The 22737-nt window shown below is 33.5% G+C and overlaps 3 protein-coding genes and 2 pseudogenes across 3 annotated transcripts; 4 read left to right on the forward strand and 1 right to left on the reverse strand.

The window, feature by feature from the left end:
• Positions 1-2400: 2400 nt before the first annotated feature.
• On the forward strand, positions 2401-5610 carry LOC120118636 (glyceraldehyde-3-phosphate dehydrogenase 2, cytosolic-like). The gene is made up of 11 exons (XM_039138653.1): positions 2401-2540; positions 2611-2711; positions 3128-3243; positions 3331-3430; positions 3687-3833; positions 3920-3980; positions 4060-4157; positions 4701-4843; positions 4940-5023; positions 5241-5330; positions 5451-5610. Exons 1-11 carry the CDS (start codon positions 2513-2515, stop codon positions 5494-5496), a joined length of 1014 nt encoding a protein of 337 aa, XP_038994584.1. The 5' UTR covers positions 2401-2512; the 3' UTR covers positions 5497-5610.
• Positions 5611-9247: 3637 nt separating this feature from the next.
• LOC120118677 lies at positions 9248-10816 on the forward strand (annotated as a pseudogene).
• A 787-nt stretch (positions 10817-11603) lies between these two features.
• LOC120118621 lies at positions 11604-13461 on the forward strand (annotated as a pseudogene).
• A 1976-nt stretch (positions 13462-15437) lies between these two features.
• Positions 15438-18799, forward strand: LOC120118637 (probable inactive leucine-rich repeat receptor-like protein kinase At3g03770). The gene is made up of 7 exons (XM_039138654.1): positions 15438-16808; positions 16984-17117; positions 17323-17566; positions 17682-17893; positions 17967-17992; positions 18084-18195; positions 18331-18799. Exons 1-7 carry the CDS (start codon positions 15467-15469, stop codon positions 18553-18555), a joined length of 2295 nt encoding a protein of 764 aa, XP_038994585.1. The 5' UTR covers positions 15438-15466; the 3' UTR covers positions 18556-18799.
• Positions 18800-20535: 1736 nt separating this feature from the next.
• On the reverse strand, positions 20536-22657 carry LOC120118362 (actin-related protein 9-like). Its single transcript, XM_039138407.1, has 6 exons — positions 22646-22657; positions 21599-21688; positions 21459-21529; positions 21169-21368; positions 21025-21068; positions 20536-20942 (listed from the first exon to the last, which is right to left on the reverse strand). The coding sequence occupies exons 1-6, from the start codon at positions 22655-22657 to the stop codon at positions 20844-20846; spliced, it is 516 nt and encodes a 171-aa protein (XP_038994338.1). The 3' UTR covers positions 20536-20843.
• Between the last annotated feature and the right edge of the window lie 80 nt (positions 22658-22737).

The raw sequence follows: 22737 nt of genomic DNA on the forward strand, positions 1-22737 counted from the left end.
GTCAATTTGAGTTGAGTTTTTTCGAGTCGAATCGAAAAATTTGATTTTTTGGGTCGAGTCGAGTTTTGCTCACCCTTACTCTTCCTAACTTAAAACCCTAAATTATAAATCCAAGTTAGTGTTTAAGGTTTAGGTTTTAGAGTTAATGGGGTTATGGTTTAAGGTTTAAGGTTTATAATTTAGAGATTCAAGGTAGAGGTAGGGTATAAAATGATGCAATTGAGCAATTTGTAGTGCTAAATTGATACGAAAATATGATAAGGACAAAAGTAATAAATTGATTCTACTACCGAACAAAAATTACCCTTTTATCTATTATTTATTTATTTTCGATTCAGCTCCACTCGATTTGCCAAAGAACTATATGATATATAACTATTTTATTTTTTGAGGAATTATTTATTATATCGATATTTGTAATAGATAATTTTAAAAAATTATTAACCAGTAAAAATGATTTGTACTCTATCATTCAAACCCCATAAAGTAATTTCGGAAAATATTGTTAAGAATTATTTTAATTTACGGAAACTATTTTCTTATTTTTTTTGTAAAATAAAAGAACTGTAATTTAAAAACAATAATGAAATGTTAGACGAATTTTACTATTATATATTGAATAAACGGTTATATCGAATAATATCACGTTTGGCTCTTTGCATGGTACATTATTGTCACAATATATTTTATCATAAAAATAGATGAAATTGTTAACCATCTAGAATTTTAGGTATGAAATTAAAATAAAAAAAGGGTTAATTAATTATCTATGTTTGTGTTTTGCTCACTTTTGATAATTGATTTAAAAAATAAGATACGATTATTTTTGTTTTTATTTAATTAAGATATGTCACTTTTGTTTTTATTTAATTAAGATGTGGTCACCTGAGTTAACTACGGTTAACTACTGTTAACAACAGTTAAATATTTTGATATATTCCTACATTTGGTCCATGTTATTTACATATTCTCTCAATTTAATCTTAATTTGATATAAATCTTAAAGGTCGAATTCTCATTTTAGTCCCTTTATTATGCTTAATTTTGTGATTGTTGTTTTTTAAAGGGTAAAATACATTATTAGATATTAAACTTTGACCATATTTTTGTTTTGATAATTGAGCTATAAAAAGTTAAAATTATAGTACTAAAGTTTTCTAATTCATTTTTAAGTCATCAAACCGTTAGTATTTTAACACGATTTACGATATGATATTTTTTCTTTTGTAAAAAGATCTTAAATCCTTTCAATTATCATCTACCAATGTACGTGACATAGATGGTACACCGTTTTACCTTTTATCCCTCATTTTCTTCTCAATAATTTTGTTTTTCTCAAAATTCATTCAAAAGTAATGAAAATCAAGTTAAAATTTTAATCTTTTAATGCTCAAATCTCTGTCGATAGTGGTCCGATGAAGTTAGTTTCATAATATATTGTTTTTCTTATTGAAAGCATATTTTTTACTATTTAAATTTTTGGTTGACCACGTCCAAAACCATTAAATCCGACAAAAAGTTTTACCCATCTAAGAAAGAAAGAGATAAATATTAAAGTTTTGTGAACTTTATAAATATTTTGACAAAATTAAATTGATAAATGATAATAAAACAAAATTATAAGTGTATGGAGTGACCAAATATATAAAAGAATGTGATAAAATGATAGTTGATAAACAATATAATTAGATTTACTTTATCATGTACATCAGTCGAATAAATCTCAAAGTTAACAAACTAACATAATAGATTTAAAAGTAAGACTAAATTAAGAGAATATGTAAATAACAGGGACCAAATGTGTGATTATATAAAAAAATTAACTGCTATTAATGACGGTTATATAAAAATATTTAACTGCTATTAACGACGGTTAACTCGGGACGACTACATCTTAATTGAATAACGAAAATAATTATATCTTAATTAAATAAAAACGAAATTAACAATATCTTATATTTTTTTGAAATCATTAACAAAAAATAGAAAAAACAAATATAAATGATCATATGTGTAGTTAACCCTAAAAAATATATATCATATTAAAGAATGAAATAAATAATTAAAAATCATGATCTAGTTTCAACAAGCAATTTTTTTATTAATCTTGAATAAATACGAGATAATATCTATTTATAAATAACTATTTATCATTTAATGTTAATTGTTAGTATACTAATATTTTAAATATTCAAACTTAAAATTTAATAATAATAATAATTTTTTACCATTTAAATCGCTCCCACGAATACAATTTTGCTATCCACAAATCGGGCCATTACTTGGAAAAGAATCCAAACCCAAAAATCACGTGAGCAACCCTTGATTTTCCCACCACATGTTTGGTGGTCCTACTTCCTACCAGAAGTTTCCACCATTTCTGCCTCTTTCTCTCCTTTATAATTTAACTATTCTCTCGTTTCCTCACCGCAATAACACAACTCATTTCATCTTCACTAACCGATATTCACTTACTCCACCATCGCCTTTGTTTTCTTTTTGTTTTTCCGTAATGGGGAAGATTAAGATCGGAATCAACGGTAAATATTTATATGTTTTAATCTTTGGTTATGGATCTGTTTTTTTATTTTTATTTTGGTTTTGGTGAAGGATTTGGAAGGATCGGTCGTTTGGTTGCTAGAGTTGCTCTCCAAAGCGAAGATGTTGAACTCGTTGCTGTTAACGATCCTTTCATCACCACCGATTACATGGTTCGTAATCGTAATTTATTTTTTTATTTTATTTTCCTCGGTATTTTCACTTTTGTATTTGCTTTCTTTCATGTTTTCCTATAGCTTTAATTGGAATGAATTCTCGTGTTAAAAGTTCTTTTTAGTTGAAACAAAGATGATCTGTAAGTAGTCATGATTTGAATTTATTTTTCCGGATCTGATTTTTGCATAATGTATATGTTTGAAGTATAAATAATTTAATAGCATTTCACTTTGACTCTGTTGTATTTAAATATTGATCTATCAAATATTTAGGATAAAATAATTGTTACTGTTTGGTTTTCAGTGAACCGATCTTGTTTTTATATTTACAGTAGAGAATCTAATTGTTTATTTTGTTTAAATTATTTAGTAATTTGTTAATTGATGTGATTTTGATAATTGTATTTGTATAGACCTACATGTTTAAGTACGACAGTGTTCATGGCCAATGGAAACACAATGAACTTAAGGTGAAGGACTCAAAGACCCTGCTCTTTGGTGAAAAGCCTGTCACTGTTTTTGGCATCAGGTATGGTTTTCTTTTCCTTTGATCGAGTATGGTGAGATTTTGTTTGTTGGAATTAATTTTTTGACTTGATTTTGTGATTGATGGTAGAAACCCTGAGGAAATTCCATGGGCTGAGGCTGGAGCTGAATATGTTGTTGAGTCTACAGGTGTTTTCACTGACAAGGATAAAGCTGCGGCTCACTTGAAGGTACGTGATCTTAGTTTTTCCCCAAGTTTAACATGCCTTTCGTGTCTATTAAGACTGAAGGGGGAATGTTGTACTGCTTGTTTGGAGCATAAATGCTATTGACATCCGTGCTCGATAAATATTTGGACGTGTTTTTAGGGTATATATTAATCATCAAAATATATGAAAAATATCATACAGATACCATATCATGCTCTTTTCATTTCTGGTTTTCTTATCCTTTTGGGGTTTGGTCGTTCCCCTCTATCTATCTTAGGGTGGTGCAAAGAAGGTGATCATTTCTGCTCCCAGTAAGGATGCCCCTATGTTTGTTGTGGGTGTAAATGAGAAGGAATACAAGCCTGACCTTGACATTGTCTCCAATGCTAGCTGCACTACCAACTGCCTTGCTCCGTTGGCTAAGGTAATAATTATTCCCTGTTATTGTTTTAAAGCATTGGCTAATATTTTATCTCTCAAGTAATAATGAACCTGTGAACATGATCCCAGGTAATTCATGACAAATTTGGTATTGTTGAGGGTCTTATGACTACTGTCCACTCGATCACTGGTAAGTACTTGGTGTTTTATTGCTTTTTTTTTTGTCTATCAAGATCTGTATTGTTGATTGACTTGTCCTTTTTTTTCAGCTACCCAGAAGACTGTTGATGGCCCATCAATGAAGGACTGGAGAGGTGGTAGGGCTGCTTCCTTCAATATCATTCCCAGCAGCACTGGAGCTGCTAAGGTATGTATCCATTTTCAGATTTTAAGACTGGGAGATTATTTTTCAAAAAATATTGATTTTGTTTGGATAAGTCGGATAACATCTATTCAATGGTGTTAATCATTTTTTCTAAATATGGATTTTAGAAATTCTTAGAAATCAGTGGATTATATATTTTTTCTTATCACCTTGCTATTTTTTATCCATTTACATCTGGAGGCACATTTTAATTTGAAATAAACTCAAATTAGTCAGGATTTTACTTTTATAAGCAAGGCATGTATACATTTAATGATTTGTCTTTCTGTCTGGGGAAGTTGTATGATATTTTTATGTTGTTTTTTTCTTAGAACTTGTAATTTTAGTAGAATTTTATATTTTTAAAAAATATTTACTTTCTAAGTAATCAAACGTCACTCCTCAGATAATTTCTGATTAGCTTTAGATGTTAGGACCTGTGTTTTCGCCCTGCATTACGGGACTGACTAGCCTGCTATATACTGTTTTTAAATGATTGTTGGAACTTGAAGTTTAATGGTTGATTATCATCTTGTTATTACATAGGCTGTTGGCAAAGTGTTGCCGGCATTGAATGGTAAGCTGACTGGAATGGCTTTCCGTGTTCCCACTGTCGATGTCTCTGTGGTCGATCTCACTGTGAGGCTTGAGAAGAAGGCTTCTTATGAAGATATCAAGGCTGCTATCAAGTAAGGATTAAGAATATTTGATCTTATAGTGTGCTGCACTTTCTTTGAAAGATGCATGCCGTTTATGTAATGACACCATGTGTCTTTTCTGTGTAGGGAGGCATCCCAGACAACCATGAAGGGAATTCTTGGTTATGCAGATGAAGATTTGGTCTCAACCGACTTTGTCGGAGACAGCAGGTGCGAGGTTTCATTCTTTCGATAATACTTCTTTAATGTTGAATTTGTTTCTGGGTATTTAGAACCCATTGAATGGCTTCAGTGGTAAAAAGAAGTATTGTTCTCTCTAGATGATTCAGATTCAAGCGATTGCGTTTGCATATCAGAACGGATACTACTTTGTTTTAGACGGGGAAATTGGAGCTTTTGTAATGCGATGTTGTGATTTGTTTAACAGGTCAAGCATTTTCGACGCCAAGGCTGGAATTGCTTTGAATGACAACTTTGCTAAGCTTGTTGCCTGGTATGACAACGAGTGGGGTTACAGGTAAATCATACTCACTCCCTTATATTCTTGTTATAACACCCTTCAAAGTAAATACGAACTCGTGTATGTTTCTCGATGGTGGGATTTTGTGTAATGGTGTTATCCCTTTTGGTGGCGCAGTTCTCGGGTGGTCGACTTGATCCGACACATGGCTTCGGCTAAGTGAGTGAGGCTTTTAGCCTCTTCAGCTTTGGCAGAATTTAGAAGAGAGGTGCATGCCTGCTGTTGGGCATGCGAATAATAGACTTGTGCGGAACGATTTTCTTATATTTGGTGTGAAGTGTGAATCCTTATTTTGCAGGGATGGGATGTGTGAATCCTTATTTTATTATTAAACAGTTTTACCAATTAAGCATTATTTTCAATAAACAGGTAAGCAATATTAAATTAAGACATTGAGGAAAGTTCTTTTAATAGTATTATATAATTTAATTTATTAATAATAAAAGATAAATGATATAGTTTGATTAATTTAAAATTTATAATTTATAAAAAAATATTAAATGTAATTATTTTTCCTCATAATTAAACCCGACACTACTTGACATCTAATTTCTTTATCTATGCATAAAAAGATATTAAAAGATATTTTATAAATTATTTTATAATTAATATAAAATTGCAAATGTTTTTTTAAATTAGTTATTGATATTTGATCTATTCATTGATTGATCCAGATCAGATATTGTAGAGGCGAGGTAAATCTTCTCAATTCATTTTGTTTTATTCGCAAACATCAAGATTCGAAATTTTGACCTTAGTTTAGTATCTCATCCCATTAAATCAACTGATTATAGGTTAAATATCAAATGTTTTTAAATATTAATATTTAATTTATTTATTAATCAATTCGGATATCATAATAATTATTATAAAGGATGATTATTTTTATATTAATTTAGTTTATTTACTATATTAAAATTATTAAAATGTCCAAATTGAAGTGTCATAATTAGTTGCAAGCCCAACAACATAAGACGGTAAAAGTACATGAATCATGTGATATTCTTTATTCATTTGGAAATTGAAGTTCAGCCGTTGAATTGAATATTGATTTCTATTTTATTCCTCACCATTGACCCATACATTTAATCTGAGCCCTTGAATCTCCATGGGTCAATGGGATGTTCACGTAAAATTTAAACCGATTTAATCTGATGTTTAATTAGGATATCATTAAAAAAAATTCATCATTTACAGAAGTAAGCATTTCATTAAAAATGATGATAAAATTTGATGTTAGTACGTAATACAATGTTCAGCGGTTAGTTTGAGGAATCTTCTGATATATTACATGGTTATAAAATATTAGATAAATAATATTAAAAATGATTATTTTAATATAACTATGTGAATGCTTTTCTTTATATTGAAATGATTCTAAGGGTAGTTTGTTTTGAAAAAATAAATTTCAAAAAATGAATTCTATTAAATGAATTACCCTTTAATTTTTTTTTTGAAATTTTATATAAATTTCCATATAAAATGAATTACCCTAAAAAATAAATTCTAGAAATTATTTTATGGTATTTGGATGATGTATGTAAATCATTTTTCATTGGTTGATAACTTTTTTAAAATTATTTATTATAAATATCAAGTTTAATAAATAATATTATTTATTAAAAGAACTAATATCATTGTTTTGAAAATATTAAAATAATTCATTTACTATTATTTGTTAATATTATTAAATTAAAATTTTATAAATAAAAATATCGAGACTATTATATTTTATTAAATAAAATTCTATAAATATTAATTATTTATTACAATAAAAATATATTATTGATTATATTTTTCCTTATTAAAATAAAAATATTATATTATATTTAAAAAATTATTAATAAATATATTTTATATACTTAATAATATTATTTTATGAAATTAATAAATAAAAATAATCTTATTAGTAATTTATTATATATTATTAAAATAAAATATAGTATCATATATATTATTATGGAACTAAAAAATATATAATATTATATTATTAAAATTATTAGTAATATATTTTAATAATTAATATTTTTATTAAAATAATACTAAAATATTATATCAATATTAACTATATAAAATAATATTTTTTGAGTATTTATACTCTTAAATGAAAATTTCAGAAAATAATTTACAAAAAATCAATTTGTAATCTATTTTCCAAAAAATATATAAAGAAAATTATATTGACCAATAAAATTAATTACATTGATAATCTATTTTACACCAATCAAACACTGGAAAAAAAGAAAAGAAAAATGTTTTCATAAAACCAATTGCAGTGAAACAAACGTACCTAAATTTTAAACTTAAATCATATTTTTTTTTAAATAATTTATGATGATTATAAGATAATATCTATTCATAAGCTTATGATAACACACAACATAAGGACACAATTACTCGAACCTAGAACTTTAAAAGATAACAACATTAATCAAGATACGCTTATTTATTATCATGTTGATCTTACATGCTTTAAACCATTAGATTGAATTTGGATACGTAAATTGTATTCGTGGATAGTTTTTTCATATTGTTCGACTTTGATTTGCAATTCGTAAATAATTTTATCCTTTTTTGTGATTTATTTATCGATACGATCATATATATTCTAATTTATTTTTTTGAATCTTTAATTAAATTTTTAACCTTTATAATGATTTTTAATTAGTTAAATCTTCGTTATAATATTCGATATTTTTTATTTTTTAATAAAATTAATTAATTTTTCCGTAGAACCTACTAACCTGCTGTTTGGTTCGTAGAATTCAGTCCCAGCTTTCTTCAGCATAAAGACTTTAATAATAAAGGGAGAACAAAGAGAACATGAAACTTGTAAGTAGACCACGAATTAATTTAGTTTAATTTAATTTAATAGTTAAAAGAATCGTTAATGTTCTTAAAAGTTATAGGTTCGAGCACCAACGACTGTAATAAGTCGATTGAGTGTACATTATGACATGGTTGAGAGGAGCCCTTCAGCCTTTATAAATACCAAGCGAACCGAACCAGTTTGGATTTGTCTTCCACTGGTTTTTTAACGTTTGATTATCATTGTCACCTTCCCTTTCCTCTCTGCTCTTTTTCAGTTTCAGACATCATGGAAACTCATCAAACTTACAATGTTGATTATGTCCCCGACAACTCAGTGAGTTCCCTTTTATCATCTTACATCATCTCCTTTTTGCATGCAAAACTGCATCTTTGTTTTGTCTTGCGTCTGTTGTCCGTATGATGTATTTGTTTGCCCTTCAGCTCTTCTGTAAAATTTGCTGATTTTCGCTTAGGAGCTTGAAAATGGCAATGAAGTCCTGTGCCTGAGAACTCATTCCTGGTTCAAATGTCTCTTTTTTCACACGTGTCGTGATATCTATGGCTGAGATTCATCAGAAAAGGCAGTACTGTATAGCTCACTTCATACGCTCAACCGAAGGAACACCAAACCTTAATATCATTTTCATACGGCACCTTATTTTCAAACTATGACTGTTGAAAAATTCACCATTTTTATTCGGAAACTGCATATTAATTTACGATAGTTGTTTTTCATTGGTTAATGCTCTTAGTCAATAAGTCTTTAAGTCAATTACATCTGTTTTTTTATTACTTTTAGCTTCATCGGACCTAGTGTAATAATCAATCAAACTTGTCCGAACAATGGTCTTTAAAGTCAAGCCTAATTATTTATAACTATTTATGTACATATATATGAATAACTGTTCACATGTAAGCACATGGTAAGTTTTGTAATATCATTCTTTCTGACCAGACCAGCTTTTGTAATTTGTTATCGTTTGTATGTATGTATGCATGTATGTATATATGTATGTATGTACGTACGTACGTATGTATAACTGAGAGAATTGCGTACCATTTGTGATACACAGTTGAAAGAAAAAACAGACCAGCAGAATGCAATTGATGATTGGCTATCAATTAACTCATCAAGAAGTAGGAAATGGTGGTTTTCAGCTTTCCACAATGTCACCGCTATGGTTGGAGCTGGTGTGCTCAGTCTCCCATATGCCATGGCCGAACTCGGATGGTATTTACCGAAAGTTAGTTTCGAGCCGGAATTAAATTCAATCCACTTATGTCTCGTTTTCATTTGGTTTTCAGGGGTATTGGTGTGTTTATCAAGGTATTCTCATGGATCATTACCTTGTATACTCTGTGGCAAATGGTCGAGATGCACGAACTCGTTGCCGGAAAACGTTTCTATTGATACCATGAACTCGAGCAATATATGCCTTTGGTGAAAAACTTGGTCTCTACAGTGTGGTACCACCGCAACTTGTTGAAGTTAGTCTCTGCATCGTTTGCATGGTTACCAGGGGACAATCGTTGAAGTTCCATGATAGTGTCTGCCCCAGCTGCAGACAGATAAAACTGACCTATTGCATCATGATTTTCGACTCTGTAGAAATCATACTGTCTCACCTTCCCAACTTCGACTCGATTTCTGGTGTCTCCTTGGCTGCTGCTGTCATGTCCTTGAGGTATATCGCAAAATTTGCAATTCACGTTCTCAGTTAATCCAATCTACACCCGAGAAGCCATCAAAGGGACCGATGTGGAAAGGTGTCATCGTCGCATATGTAGTCATTGCCATGTGCTACTCCCGGTTGCCTTAATCAGGTATTGGATGTTTGGCAATTCTGTCCGAGATAACATCCTCCTCTCTTTGGAGAAACCAGCATGGCTCATAGCAATGGCTAACGTGTTTGTCGTTGTTCATGTTATCGGAAGCTACCAGGTTCACATCCATGGATGCTTCTTATTAATCTCTCGGTTTCAGATTTAACTGATTAGGCTCCGGTTTATGTATTCTCTCTATAGGTCTATGCAATGCCGGTATTCGACATGATCGAAACTCTGCTAGTAAAGAAACTAGACTTCAAGCCTTCCCGAATGCTTCGATTCATCGTTCGCAACTCTTATATATGTTGGTAAGTAAAAGCAGAACTCTTCATTTCCCTCGGCGTAACTTGAATGTAAGTTTATGAATCACATATTTTCATTGAAGCAATAACGATGTTCTTCGGGATTACTTTCCCTTTCTTTGGCAGTCTCCTCGGATTTTCTGGAGGACTGGCGTTCGCACCAACAACATACTTCGTACGTCAAATTTCCATCACAAAAAAACTAACAATTCTCCTGGAAGAATTTGCACATCAGAACTCATTTTTTTACCTTGTGTTCTTCAGCTCCCCTGCATCATGTGGCTTACCATCTATAAACCAAAGAAGTTTGGCTTGTCTTGGTGGATTAACTGGGTAAGAACACGTGATTAAAATCTTACTAACCTCGTTTTTTCGACGTTCTTCGACCTTCGAATCGTCGTTTAGTTGATCTTATTCGACTTTCCTTTCATTTTTCTCCCCCAGATCTGCATTGTAATTGGTGTTTTATCGATGGTCCTATCACCAATTGAAGGATTGAGGCAGATCGTAATTCAAGCCAAAGACTACAACTTTTACTCGTGAATTGTAGGCATATAGGTCCATTCTCAATCAATGCATATGGTTTATAGTAAAAGTTTGCAGAATATAAACAAACTATTATAGTCATTAAGCTTCAAGGAGCCTGCAGTGGAAGAGTAGAATGCTCGCTTTTTTGTCCTGTTATGTATTCTGGGGATCTTATTAATGCATACGAACCAGGGGCGGATACACTAAGCCCCCTAGGGGATGTATTTGAATAAATGGGTCGAATACGGATATTTTAAGAAAAATGAAAAGTCGAAATTACAAAATTTATGGGGGCTATTATGTGTCAAGCCTGCAACACTACAAGGAGAATCAACTATCTATCCCCTTTCATAGTAAAAGTTTTTATCAGAAAATGAACATGCGAAAAAAGGCAATAAAATCAGATAAAATATTCATGGAATCCTTTGGAATCAAAGAAGGAAACTTCTGTTCCAATCAAGCTGGCTTTACATTTGTCGTCATTTTCATATTTGAAACTACCAATCAAATATTTATTTCTTTGCTTTTCTTGAATGCTTCATGATCATATCCGATATCTTGATCTTCTCCTCTCTTGTTCCTACATAGTTTCTGGCATTGTGTAAACTTCTGTTCCAACAATGGAGACTCAATCTCCTCATCCTCAAGCTAAAAAATGATATTCCAACCACGGTAAGTTCCTATAGGAAGTTCGAACAACAATGAACGAAAACATGTTTTTCTGAATTCAATTTGACAGAAAAAAAGATCAATGGTATTTTGTTATTGAAATTTCAGGTAGATGAAGATGAACTTAAGAAGCAGAAGGAGATTGATGACTGGCTGCATTCCACAATGTCACTGCTATGGTAGGTGCAGGAGTCCTCAGTCTTCCTTATGCCATGTCACATCTCGGATGGTATGTTTCGATTAAAGTATTTTATGTCGGTGTGTATCTCTATGTTCAAGGGATCGATCCTTTTTTCTTGAGATCAATCTCGATATACATGTATCCATAGTTTAACTCTATATGTGTGTGTGTGAAGGGGTCCTGGTGTTGTGATTCTGATCCTATCATGGGTGATCACACTATACACTCTGTGACAAATAGTTGAGATGCATGAAATGATTCCTGGGAAACGGTTGGATCGATATCACGAACTCGCCAGCAAGCTTTTGGTGAAAAGCTCGGCCTTTACATAGTTGTGCCTCAACAACTGATCTGTGACGTTGGTATCGACATAGTTTACATGGTTACAGGAGGAAAATCGTTGGAGAAAATCTATCATTCGGTCTGCAATCAGCCCTGCAAGCACATCAAAACATCGTATTTTATCATGATTTTTGCCTCAGTCCACTTCGTACTCGCCCACCTCCCGAATTTCAATTCCATTTCTGGGGTCTTTTTGGCTGCTGCTCTCATGTCTCTCACGTATGTTTTTGCCTTTTATATAAACATTGAACAAAAGCCCTGAATTTTATCGATGTTCTAATTCGTTTTATGCAGTTACTCTACGATTGCCTGGACTGCTTCAGTCCACAAGGGCATCCAACCCGATCTGCAATATGGCTACCAAGCCACCACCCCGACCGTAACTGTATTTAACTTCTTTACTGCATTAGGCGATGTAGCTTTTGCATATGCCGGACACAATGTGGTGTTGGAGATTCAAGCAACAATCCCTTCTACACCAGAGAAGCCATCAAAAGGTCCAATGTGGAGAGGTGTGGTCATTGCATACGTTGTTGTGGCGTTATGTTAATTTCCCCGTCGCACTCATTGGATACTACATGTTCGGCAACAAAGTCAATGATAACATCCTTATCACGTTGGAGAAACCTACATGGCTTATCGTCGCGGCTAACTTGTTTGTCGTAATCCATGTCATCGGAAGCTATCAGATATCTAAATATCCTTGTTCTATCGGCACAACAAGAACACAGTTTTCACACTGGTGTCCTTTTTTTCCGTTCGGTAAAATGCAGCTATTTGCCATGCCTGTTTTCGATATGATCGAAACCGTAATGGTGAAGAAATTTCACTTTAGACCAACTCAAATGCTTCAATTCTTAGTCCGCAACTTTTACGTCGGTAAGTAAAGTAATTTCCCTGTCCGAAGTTTACAACTCGAAAATCCGAGGTTAAAATCTCGATATCTGCATGTTGCCATGTTCTCTGTTACAGCTGCAACAATGTTTGTTGCCATTACATTTCCCTTCTCTGGGGGTCTTCTTGGATTCTTTGGAGGATTTGCTTTCGCAACAACAACCTATTTTGTAAGTGAGTGTATATATGTCAAATTTGTGAAATTTGTCATTCTGATGTATGTAATGTATGTATATGTATTTGCTGCAATTTCAGCTTCCTTGCATCATGTGGCTTGCTATATATAAACCAAAGGGGTTCAGCTTATCTTGGTGTACAAACTGGGTATTTTATCCTCGAGTTCTATGTTACTTCTTCATTTTACTCGTATTTTCATCTATTTTCTTGACAATAAGTCTGATATTTGTGTTATTTTTATTGTTTAATATTCAGACCTGTATCATATTGGGCCTTCTGCTAATGATTCTATCACCCATTGGAGGTTTGAGGAACATCATTCTAAGTGCCAAAGATTGTCATTTCTACAATTAATTAAATAGTTTATGGGAATTTCATACGTATATATGATGAAATAAGGTTTGTATGGTTTTAGCCATTGCAGGTTTTACCCATTAATGTACTCATGGCTTGCTCAACTGTAGTTTCAGCTTATCTGTGTCAATAGTCAGCCTTCCATTTGTTGTTTGGTTTTGGTTGCTGGTTTATTTATGTATTTTACAGACAAAATTCAGTTTCCTTTTTAAGGTTGTACTTTCATGTTCGGAAATGGCGCTTAGCTTTGAAAGAAACCAGTAGTGGTGGTTCACAACTGTTGGCATCTGTATAACTGCAACTATTTTCAACTCCACCCATCTTTTGTCAATTCCACAAAAACCATGTCTATACATATACATAATACATTATATTTATATATAATAAGAAAGAAAATAAAATAGACGAGGGTCCGTTTATCTATCTCATCATTGACTATCTTTGTCCCATTTGTTTAGCTTTTTCTCATTTACATGCTATTTAATCTTCTTTGCTTGAGCTGTCTTTATGGCTTTAGGCCTAAAAATAAGAGCCATCTTTATCTATTTGTCATGGGATGAAACAAGGAATCTTACACCCCTTGTTTGCCGCTGATGAACCTGACAATAAAGAAATATTAAAGCATTTTTTCTTATTTAAAAAATAATAATGGAATGTTAAACCAAAAAGGTAAAGCTGATGAATGAAGATATCTGCAACGATGGCTTGACTGAGTCAGATGCAATTTCCATATCCAAACATGCCTTGGCCCAAGCCGGTCTGCTTTGGTCCCTCAGCCGACATGCCTCTTTGTCTCGGCATGTTTTCCACCACTTTGAAAGGCGCGTGAAATGGTTCATTTTTCACGAACGTGCAAGATTCTCTCCATTAACATATAATAACATCAGAAAAAAGAGACTAAAACCCATGGTTCTGAGGTGGGATTCAATCAAAACATGGGCACAAGCGCGTGGCCTAACGTGTTGTAGTTCATCATATTGCATGGGATTCCAAAGCTAAAGTGTAAAGTGAGTGCAAAGCTTTTTTTAGCAGCAATCCAAGTTTCAATGCTAATGCCTACTGATTTATTTCCATTAACAACCATTTTTTTCTGGTGAAAAGACAGAAATCGCTTGGTCCTTTTACTAGATTTCGTACTGATATGAATGATGCCTTGCTTTTGTTAATCAATGATGGAGATAATTATTTTTATTAAAATTTTAAAATAGAATAGAATAAAATAAAAACCCACCCCATGTGATGGTATGGTTACAAATATCAGAAAAACTATTATTTTTAGTTATACAAATGTTCTCTCTCTCCATTTCTGCATTTCTCAAAGAAGCTTCCTCTCAGCCAGTCCTCTCTTACTTTGTCTTTCTCTTGAGCAAAAACTAAAGGCTTTTTTCATTAATGCACCTCCCTCTTAATTGATTTATCGGTTATCTTTGATGGTTTCTCTCTTTTTGTACGGTACTTTTCAACTACCACCTGCCATTACATTTTGCAGGCTTCTATTTAATGTCTCATTTGCTTAAATTACCCCTTACAGTTTGCTAATTGCTTCATGTTACCATTTTTTTAACCTTGTTCTGGTTTCTCCGTGGTTGTTCACTTTCCCGGAAAGTAGCATGAGAGAGAGAGTTAAAGACATGTTCCTTGGATTATGAAAGTTGCTTGTTTGTTAATGTTTTTTGTATTTCTCTCCATTGGGTATCTTCATTTTTTGACTGGAAGTTAGTTAAAGAGCTGAACTTTCTTGGAAAAAACACCGTCTTTGATTTTCCCGAGTAAGATTTTTTTTCTGTTTGTTTTTCCTCCAACATTTGCTTAAATTTCAGGCATTTATGCTTTTAAGTGTGCTCTTGAATTTACTAAGAGAACATCAGCAGGATTTTGCATCTCTCAACTTCATTGAAAATTCTGTTCTTGGGTTTTGCAGATAAAGATTCAACCTTCAGGTAAACCACTGCTTATCAAAATTTCATTTTTGTTAGGAATGTTCCAGTTTCTTCTGAATTTAACATTCTTGCTTTCAATTCTAGGGTTTGTTTCTTCACAAGCGTTCAATGGGATGCTTTTACTTGTTTGTTTTAGTATTGTTTTCATGGAGTTCCTTTTTCCTTACTGCAAATGGATTACAAAGTTATCAAACTCAACTTTTGCTGCAAATAAGGAAGCATTTAGAGTACCCTCCAGAGCTCCAAATTCTGGAAAATTACAATGGGGACCTCTGTAACTTGTCTGAAACTTCACATGTGATGATATCTTGCCGGGATAATTTTGTCAATGAGCTTAAGATTAGGGGAAATAAGCTTGCCAATATTAGTGGCTTCAATGGGCATGCAGTTCCTGGTAAAACACTGTCTCAGACTTTCTCTATTGATTCCTTGGTTACCACATTGACAAGGTTAACCAGTTTGAGGGTTCTTAGCTTAGTGTCACTTGGAATTTGGGGTTCGCTTCCTGATAAGATTCATAGGCTATATTCTCTTGAACTTTTGGATTTAAGCTCCAATTTCATGTTTGGCTCAATCCCCCCTCAGATATCTAGAATGGTTAAGCTTCAAACTCTAACATTGGATGGCAACTACTTCAATAGTACTATTCCTGATACACTTGATTCCTTATCAAATCTTACTGTTCTGAGTTTGAGGGGAAATAGGTTGAAGGGTCAGTTTCCGTCTTCGATATGCCGAATTTCAAGCCTAACAGATATTGCTTTGTGCCACAATAAGCTTTCGGGTAATTTGCCTGATTTAAGTTGCTTGACTCGCCTGCGCATGCTGGATATAAGAGAGAATCAGTTTGATTCTGAACTGCCTGTCATGCCCCAAGGATTGGTTACAGCTCTTCTTGCTAAGAACTTATTCTCCGGTGACATTCCGGCTCAGTTTGGCGTATTGAGTCATCTTCAGCACCTTGACTTATCTTCCAATCATCTGAGTGGAACTCCCCCCTCTGCCTTGTTCGATTTGCCAAGCATCAGTTACTTGAATTTGGCATCAAATGGGCTGAGTGGTTCATTTCCGGAGCATCTAATTTGTGGTAGCAAACTCGGATTCGTCGATATTTCTGGTAACAAGTTGGTTGGTGGTCTTCCTTCTTGCTTAGACAATAAATCAGAAAAGAGAGTAGTGAAATATGGTGGGAATTGCTTGTCAACTGATGACCAACATCAGCATCAAGGTTCTTATTGCAATGAAGCAAGCACAAGAAGCAGCGGAAGAAAGATAGCATTATTAGTTGCTGTTGTAGTATCAGCTCTGCTTCTGATGCTTTTGGCATTCGGGATTATTATTCTGTTTCAAAGATGCCGACCAAGGCGAACATTTGAAACTAATATACGGCAAAAGGCCATTCAAGAGAACCCGACGACCGGAGTTTCACCCGAAGTTCTTGCAAATGCCAGTAAGCAAAAACTATTCTTTTGCTACTACTATCATCCAAATCAATCCAAGTTCATACTTATTAGAAGGGGGTTCATCATGATTTTTAGCCCGGTTTTTATAGTGCTTCAAAGGGATATTTGAGTAACTATTAATGCTAATTACTGATCATTAATTATTTGATTTTATTTGTTTAGGATTCATTTCTGAAGTTGTGAAACTAGGGGCAAAAGGTGCTCCGGTATGTATACTGTTTACCATGGAAGAGTTGGAGGAAGCCACAAATAACTTCGATTCATCAATGTTTATGGGTGAAGGCTCTACTGGAAAGGTATCCTCAAAACTCTCTCTTTCACTTTTTTCCTTCCTCGAAGCTCGGCTCCGAAGAAAACAGCTTGCAGGAGCTAAGATTTACAGAACAAGATTATACCCTTTAAATACTAGAACAAAGGGTCACAAATTAGGTACTTGGTTCAGACATTTTGCATTTGATATCATCAATGGCCTATCTGACTTCATTTGTTTCTATTTTTCAGATATATAAAGGAAGATTGGAGAATGGAACCTATGTCGCCATCCGATCATTGAGTTTACTGAAGAAACATTCAATTCAAAATCTTAAAGTTAAGCTTGATTTCTTGTCAAAGATTCAGCATCCACATTTAGTAGGCCTTTTAGGTCACTGCATTGATGGTGGTGTACAAGACGATTCCGGAGCAAACAAAGCCTTCCTTGTATACGACTATGTGCCGAACGGGAACTATCATTTGCTTTTGTCAGGTCAGTGTTGCTTGAACTTTGAATTGTATTTATATGCATATGCCAAGTGCCAAGCTATAGATGTACACAAGTACTGTACTGTATTCTGACAGTCATAATCTGGAAAATGATGCAGAGACTTGTCCAGAAAAGGTTCTTAAGTGGTCAGATAGGTTAGCAATTCTAATCGATGTAGCCAAGGCCGTGCATTTTCTACATACCGGGGTTATTCCCGGAGTTTATAACAACCGTTTGAAGACGAACAATATATTGTTGGACGAGCATCGGATTGCAAAGCTGAGTGACTATGGGATGTCAATCATCATGGAAGAGAATGATAGACTAGAGGCATGTTTCCTTGCTATTTGCATTTAACTTCTTACCTGCAAAAGAAAATGACAAACATTTTATTGCTCTGCAGGCGAAGGGAGACGGCTTGAAGTCTAGGTATTGCCTGGAACCAATCCTCAGCAGACTATTGAAACTTCATCGGCAATTGTTGTTTATATAATAATCTGCTTTTCATTCTATATTGCAGTCAAAGGCAAAATTTAGAGGATGATGTTTACAACTTCGGATTTATATTACTCGAGTCGCTTGTCGGGCCTATAGTGAGTGGAAAAGGAGAGACATTTCTTTTGAATGAAATGGTAAGCCATTGTTTTTCTCTGATGAATTCCTCCATTCAACATACAAAATATTATCACAACGACTATCAGCTAGCAAATATGCAATCTAAGTTGAAGTTCTTGTTTTCGGCTAACATCCTGTATTGCACATCACAGGCATCTTTCGGCAGCCAGGACGGCCGAAAGAGAATTGTGGATCCAACGGTGTTGACCACTTGCTCACAGGAGTCGTTATCCATTGTGGTGTCAATTACTGGAAAATGCATATGTCCCGACCCATCGTCTCGGCCATCTTTTGCGGATGTCCTCTGGAACTTGCAGTATGCCGCTCAAGTTCAGGCGGCAGCCGATGCTGATCAGAAATCCGATTCTACATCGTAGCCAATGTATATGGTAGGTGCACACCTGATGCTTGTTTCGAAACAAAACCTGCTGACACTGCTCGGATAAAGCTCTTGGAAGGTGGTTTCGTGAATGAGTTAGGCCTGGATTTGACTGCAATTCCTGAGAAATGTAAAGTAAAAACTTTTCATATTTTAGACCTTATAAATAGAAATTTCTGGTAAAATAGATGTCTTGCACTCACTTTTAATAGAAGAAAGTTGCTGTGTGGCCATAGGTAACAAGGAAAGTTGCACGTAGGGACGGACTTAAAATTCTATAATGAAAGTGAAATCATATTATTTAAAAAAATCTAAAATATATGATAATTTAAAAGATGACGACTATTATCCTCTATCTATCATGGGGTATATGTGTATGGTATAGAAATAGTTAAGAATCTCCGTGATTCCAAATTCAGCCTAAAGTTTTGGTTTCGGTTAGATCTATCATTGTCTGCAAAGAAATGGCTCCCTAAAGTTTAGGTTTTTTTTGTTGATCGTCGCTAAAAGAAAATTATACTTCGGTCGTTATTGATTTATAAAAATAATTTCTCACTTATCTCAATATCAAAAATGTCCTTCAAAGTTTGTAATAAATTGATAAAAAAAATTATTGTTCAAGCACTTATTTGATATTTTAGTAATAGTTTATAGATAAAATTAAAGATTAATTTTTTTGTTAACGTTGTCACACCACGGTAGAACGATCATTTTGTTACATATCGATAACATTAGAGACTAATATGTCATTTCTAAAACTTTGGTGAGAAAAACAAAAACGTACTTAAATATTAGTGATGATATACCCTTTATATTATTTTAACTATAATTTCCCATATTTCCCCCTCAACAAACAATAAACTCGGTGGAACTCTAGTTCATCATCCTATTCAATCTCGATTCACCGAAATTTAATGATGTTATTAATAGTACCATCTGTCTCACGACTAGATCTCTTATTCAAAACTCTTATACGCCAAATCAAATTTATAAATTATTGGTTCAATTCCAATTATTTTAGGCTCTTGTTACAATTCGATAATGTAAATAATTGAAATAATGTTTTTTTCAAAATGATCAAAATAAGATAAATACCGATAAAAATGACTCCACTGTTGTTTACCAAAAAAAAAAGAGAGACAAAAGTCGTTACGTGCAAGTTCAGAACTGGATTTCATGTAGCAGTGGGCAGCAGCACCAACCAATATGTCGTCAGGTGTGCTAATCTTATTTGATATTGATTCAACAGCAAGTAGAGACGCTGATCTGTTATGGTCGATGGCTGTTATCGAATGAATCTTACAAGATAAGACAAGCACATACAGTGGCGAGCCCCAGGAGGGCGGGTACGTGTTTACCTTGAACCCTGAAATCTTTCGTACTCAATTTAAAATTTAAGTTTTTTTATTATTTATTTATTTTACGGATGATAATCGTCTTAAAATTTTATTCATATCTATTTTATCTAAAAATTTTATGTCGTTAATATATATATATATTTATCCTAAAAAATATTTCTGTACTGCCACTTGCACATAGCTCATATCCTAGCTACCTCAAAAATACATTATTACTCAATTCTTTCACTAAAATATCAAATTAAATAAACAAATAAATTATTTTTGAACACTTTTATGAAATATATACTAATATTAAATAATTGTTTTTTGAATTGGTGTAGCATAATACTTCGATCTTCACCAACCGACCATCTTTTTGGTTTGATAAAAAAGAGTAAAATGTTAAAATAGCCCCCAAACTTTTATGACACTTGCATCTTGGTCACCAAACTTTTAAAACTTACAATATAATCATCGAATTTTTAGTTCATTTTCATTTCTATTCATGCCTTTACCTCCGTTAGTTTTAGGCTGACATGGCAGTTAACCTCCCGTCAACTCCTTCTCCTCCTCCTCCTTTGAAAACCCTAATCTCAAAAAAAAAAAAAAACCAAAAATCACAGCACATTCGAAAAGCTATTTAAATTATTCTAAAAACTCTTGAGATGATTTAAACGAAAAACAGATAAAAGATTCTTAAACTAAAGTTTCCATGAAGATAGTATGCAACGAAATATGAAACACAACGTAATCTAGAAGCATTATTACCACTTAGTCGATGCACTTAATGCGTTCTTAGTCAACAGTGCCAATATAGAACTAGGGTATTTGACCTAGCCCAAGTACTCTTCAAGACTTATACTTTATGATTTAGGGTTCAAATAAACCAACTAAATCTGATTCTTATTTTTTATCGAACATGCCATCACTGCATATATTAACTGCTCTATGCCCAAAGTAGGATGAAGAGAAAGGGGGAAGAAAGAGAAACCGACCTTTCATCCACAGCAGGAATGAACCCACCTATTAAAGCCACTCCACCAATCTGAAGCACAAAACCAAGTTAAAAGTTCGATTCTCAAAATATGAAAGGGTATCACATGGTCTAAACATCTTACGAGTCTCACCAATTGTATGCTACAAAACAATTTTCTTTGAAAGTCTATGCGACCTATCAAATGAAAATAAAAATAAAAATCTGAGTAGTTAGGTTGGGATGGGATATTATGGGTTATTAGAACATGCTGAATTAGCACTATGCAAAAACCTACCAGTTGAAAGAATGCTACTGGTTATGGCTTCCGCTAGGCCAACCGTCTCTTCTTTCTTAGGTTTCATTGGAAAAAATGGATAGTTATCCCACATTTGTAAACCAGCTTTATTGCTAGGATAAATACCATCTGGCATGCCAGATCTTCTTGGGAATTCTATATGCCATGTTTCTTCCAGCATATCTTCATAGTCATGAAAGCTGGTGAAGCACACCATCAAAATAACCCTAAAGGAAACAATTCAAAACTACTTCCAGAGAAGAGAGCAATATTGCATAAGTATTACTAACCAAGCACGGGGTGGAGGAGGATATAAATCAGAAATCAAAAGTGTTGGGTGGAACAAACCCATAGGAGGAACCTGTTTAAAACGAACTATCAGTGGTAAATCCTTTGGAGAGAAGAAAACGATGTCTAAGTTAAAACATACATTCAGAGCAGTTAGCCTTGTCTTATGAGATCCTGCAGGCATGTCATCCTCATAAGAATGAACTACAGCAACGGCATCAAGTTCACCCTCCTGTGAAACAAAGCATTGAGAAAGTACAATAAGAGTATTTCCACAGCAAAGAAACCTAAGAATACTAGGTAAAGAAGGAAGGTTTTGAAATTTGAATCTCCACGCTCCATCCTAAATGGCAAGGTTTTGAATCTGAGATTTCCTTGAGAGAGAGTGTGAGAAGAAGAAAGAAGGAAGAAGGAAAAAGGAAGGAAGAAGAAGAAGAAGCTGCTGCCACTTCATAAACTTCATAAAATTAAGGGGGTTAAGTGGCACGTCAGCAAAACTAACGGAGGTAACTGTGGGGATCAAAATGAAAACGAACTAAAAGTTTGATGACTGTATTGTAATTTTCAAAAGTTAGGTGACCGAAATGCAAGAGACATAAAAGTTGGGGAACTATTTTATATTTTACCCCAAAAAAATTGTTCATCTGGACTTTGACATCTCAACTCTCTCTCTCCTTTTGTTTCGTTTTTCTTCTTCTCTTTCCCTTTGGTGACAGTGTTCGCTTTGAGTTGAAGTTCATTTTGGTTGGGAACTAACTGCAAACTACAATCTGATTTCACCACCTTTCCTACTCGATACTTGCTTTGGTTCTAATAAATATTTTTTATTTTTATTTTTATACGTATTATTTTCTTTTTCTTTTAATATTTGAAACCACTGATATTAATATTGTCTTAAAACATTTAAAAAAAATGTAATTGAAGTGGCATTTACATTTTATGTAAAATTATTTTAGCCTATAAAAGCGTGGAGCCCACTTTCCTAGGATTGCGAGCGTTATTAATTGGAGTGAAAAACTGCAGTGTGTTGTCGGTGAAAGGAAACCCCTGTTTCACTTTAATCCCACGCGACATCCCAAAGAGTGACGCAAACTACACGGAAAAGACCCCCAGAGTTTCCTTCACTTTCCTTCAAAGCGCGTGATGAAATCTCATTTTACATCTTCGGGATATTTAAATTAATATGAACCGTTTCCGCCATGGCGTCACGATCAAAGTGAAAAATGAAAAAGGACGAGACGAAACCTTCCAAAACGTCGGCGTTTAGCCAGCCAGACATAC

Source organism: Hibiscus syriacus, unplaced genomic scaffold (genome assembly GCF_006381635.1).
Source record: "Hibiscus syriacus cultivar Baekdansim isolate YM2019G1 unplaced genomic scaffold, ASM638163v2 tig00110328_pilon, whole genome shotgun sequence".
Classification (NCBI taxonomy): Eukaryota; Viridiplantae; Streptophyta; class Magnoliopsida; order Malvales; family Malvaceae; genus Hibiscus; species Hibiscus syriacus.

Excerpts from the sequence above, each read along its gene's own strand:
- LOC120118362 (XM_039138407.1), bottom strand. Across the intron at positions 21,069-21,168 it reads CAGTAGCATTCTTTCAACTG|GTCGCATAGACTTTCAAAGA; the intron begins GTAGGTTTTTGC and ends TTCATTTGATAG. Across the intron at positions 20,943-21,024 it reads TGTTTTGTAGCATACAATTG|ATTGGTGGAGTGGCTTTAAT; the intron begins GTGAGACTCGTA and ends TTTGTGCTTCAG.
- LOC120118637 (XM_039138654.1), top strand. The coding sequence starts at position 15,467 with ATGGGATGCTTTTACTTGTTTGTTTTAGTATTGTTTTCATGGAGTTCC. Across the intron at positions 17,118-17,322 it reads GTGAAGGCTCTACTGGAAAG|ATATATAAAGGAAGATTGGA; the intron begins GTATCCTCAAAA and ends TCTATTTTTCAG. Across the intron at positions 17,894-17,966 it reads AAGAGAATGATAGACTAGAG|GCGAAGGGAGACGGCTTGAA; the intron begins GCATGTTTCCTT and ends ATTGCTCTGCAG.
- LOC120118636 (XM_039138653.1), top strand. The coding sequence starts at position 2,513 with ATGGGGAAGATTAAGATCGGAATCAACG. Across the intron at positions 3,244-3,330 it reads GTCACTGTTTTTGGCATCAG|AAACCCTGAGGAAATTCCAT; the intron begins GTATGGTTTTCT and ends GATTGATGGTAG. Across the intron at positions 3,431-3,686 it reads AAGCTGCGGCTCACTTGAAG|GGTGGTGCAAAGAAGGTGAT; the intron begins GTACGTGATCTT and ends TATCTATCTTAG.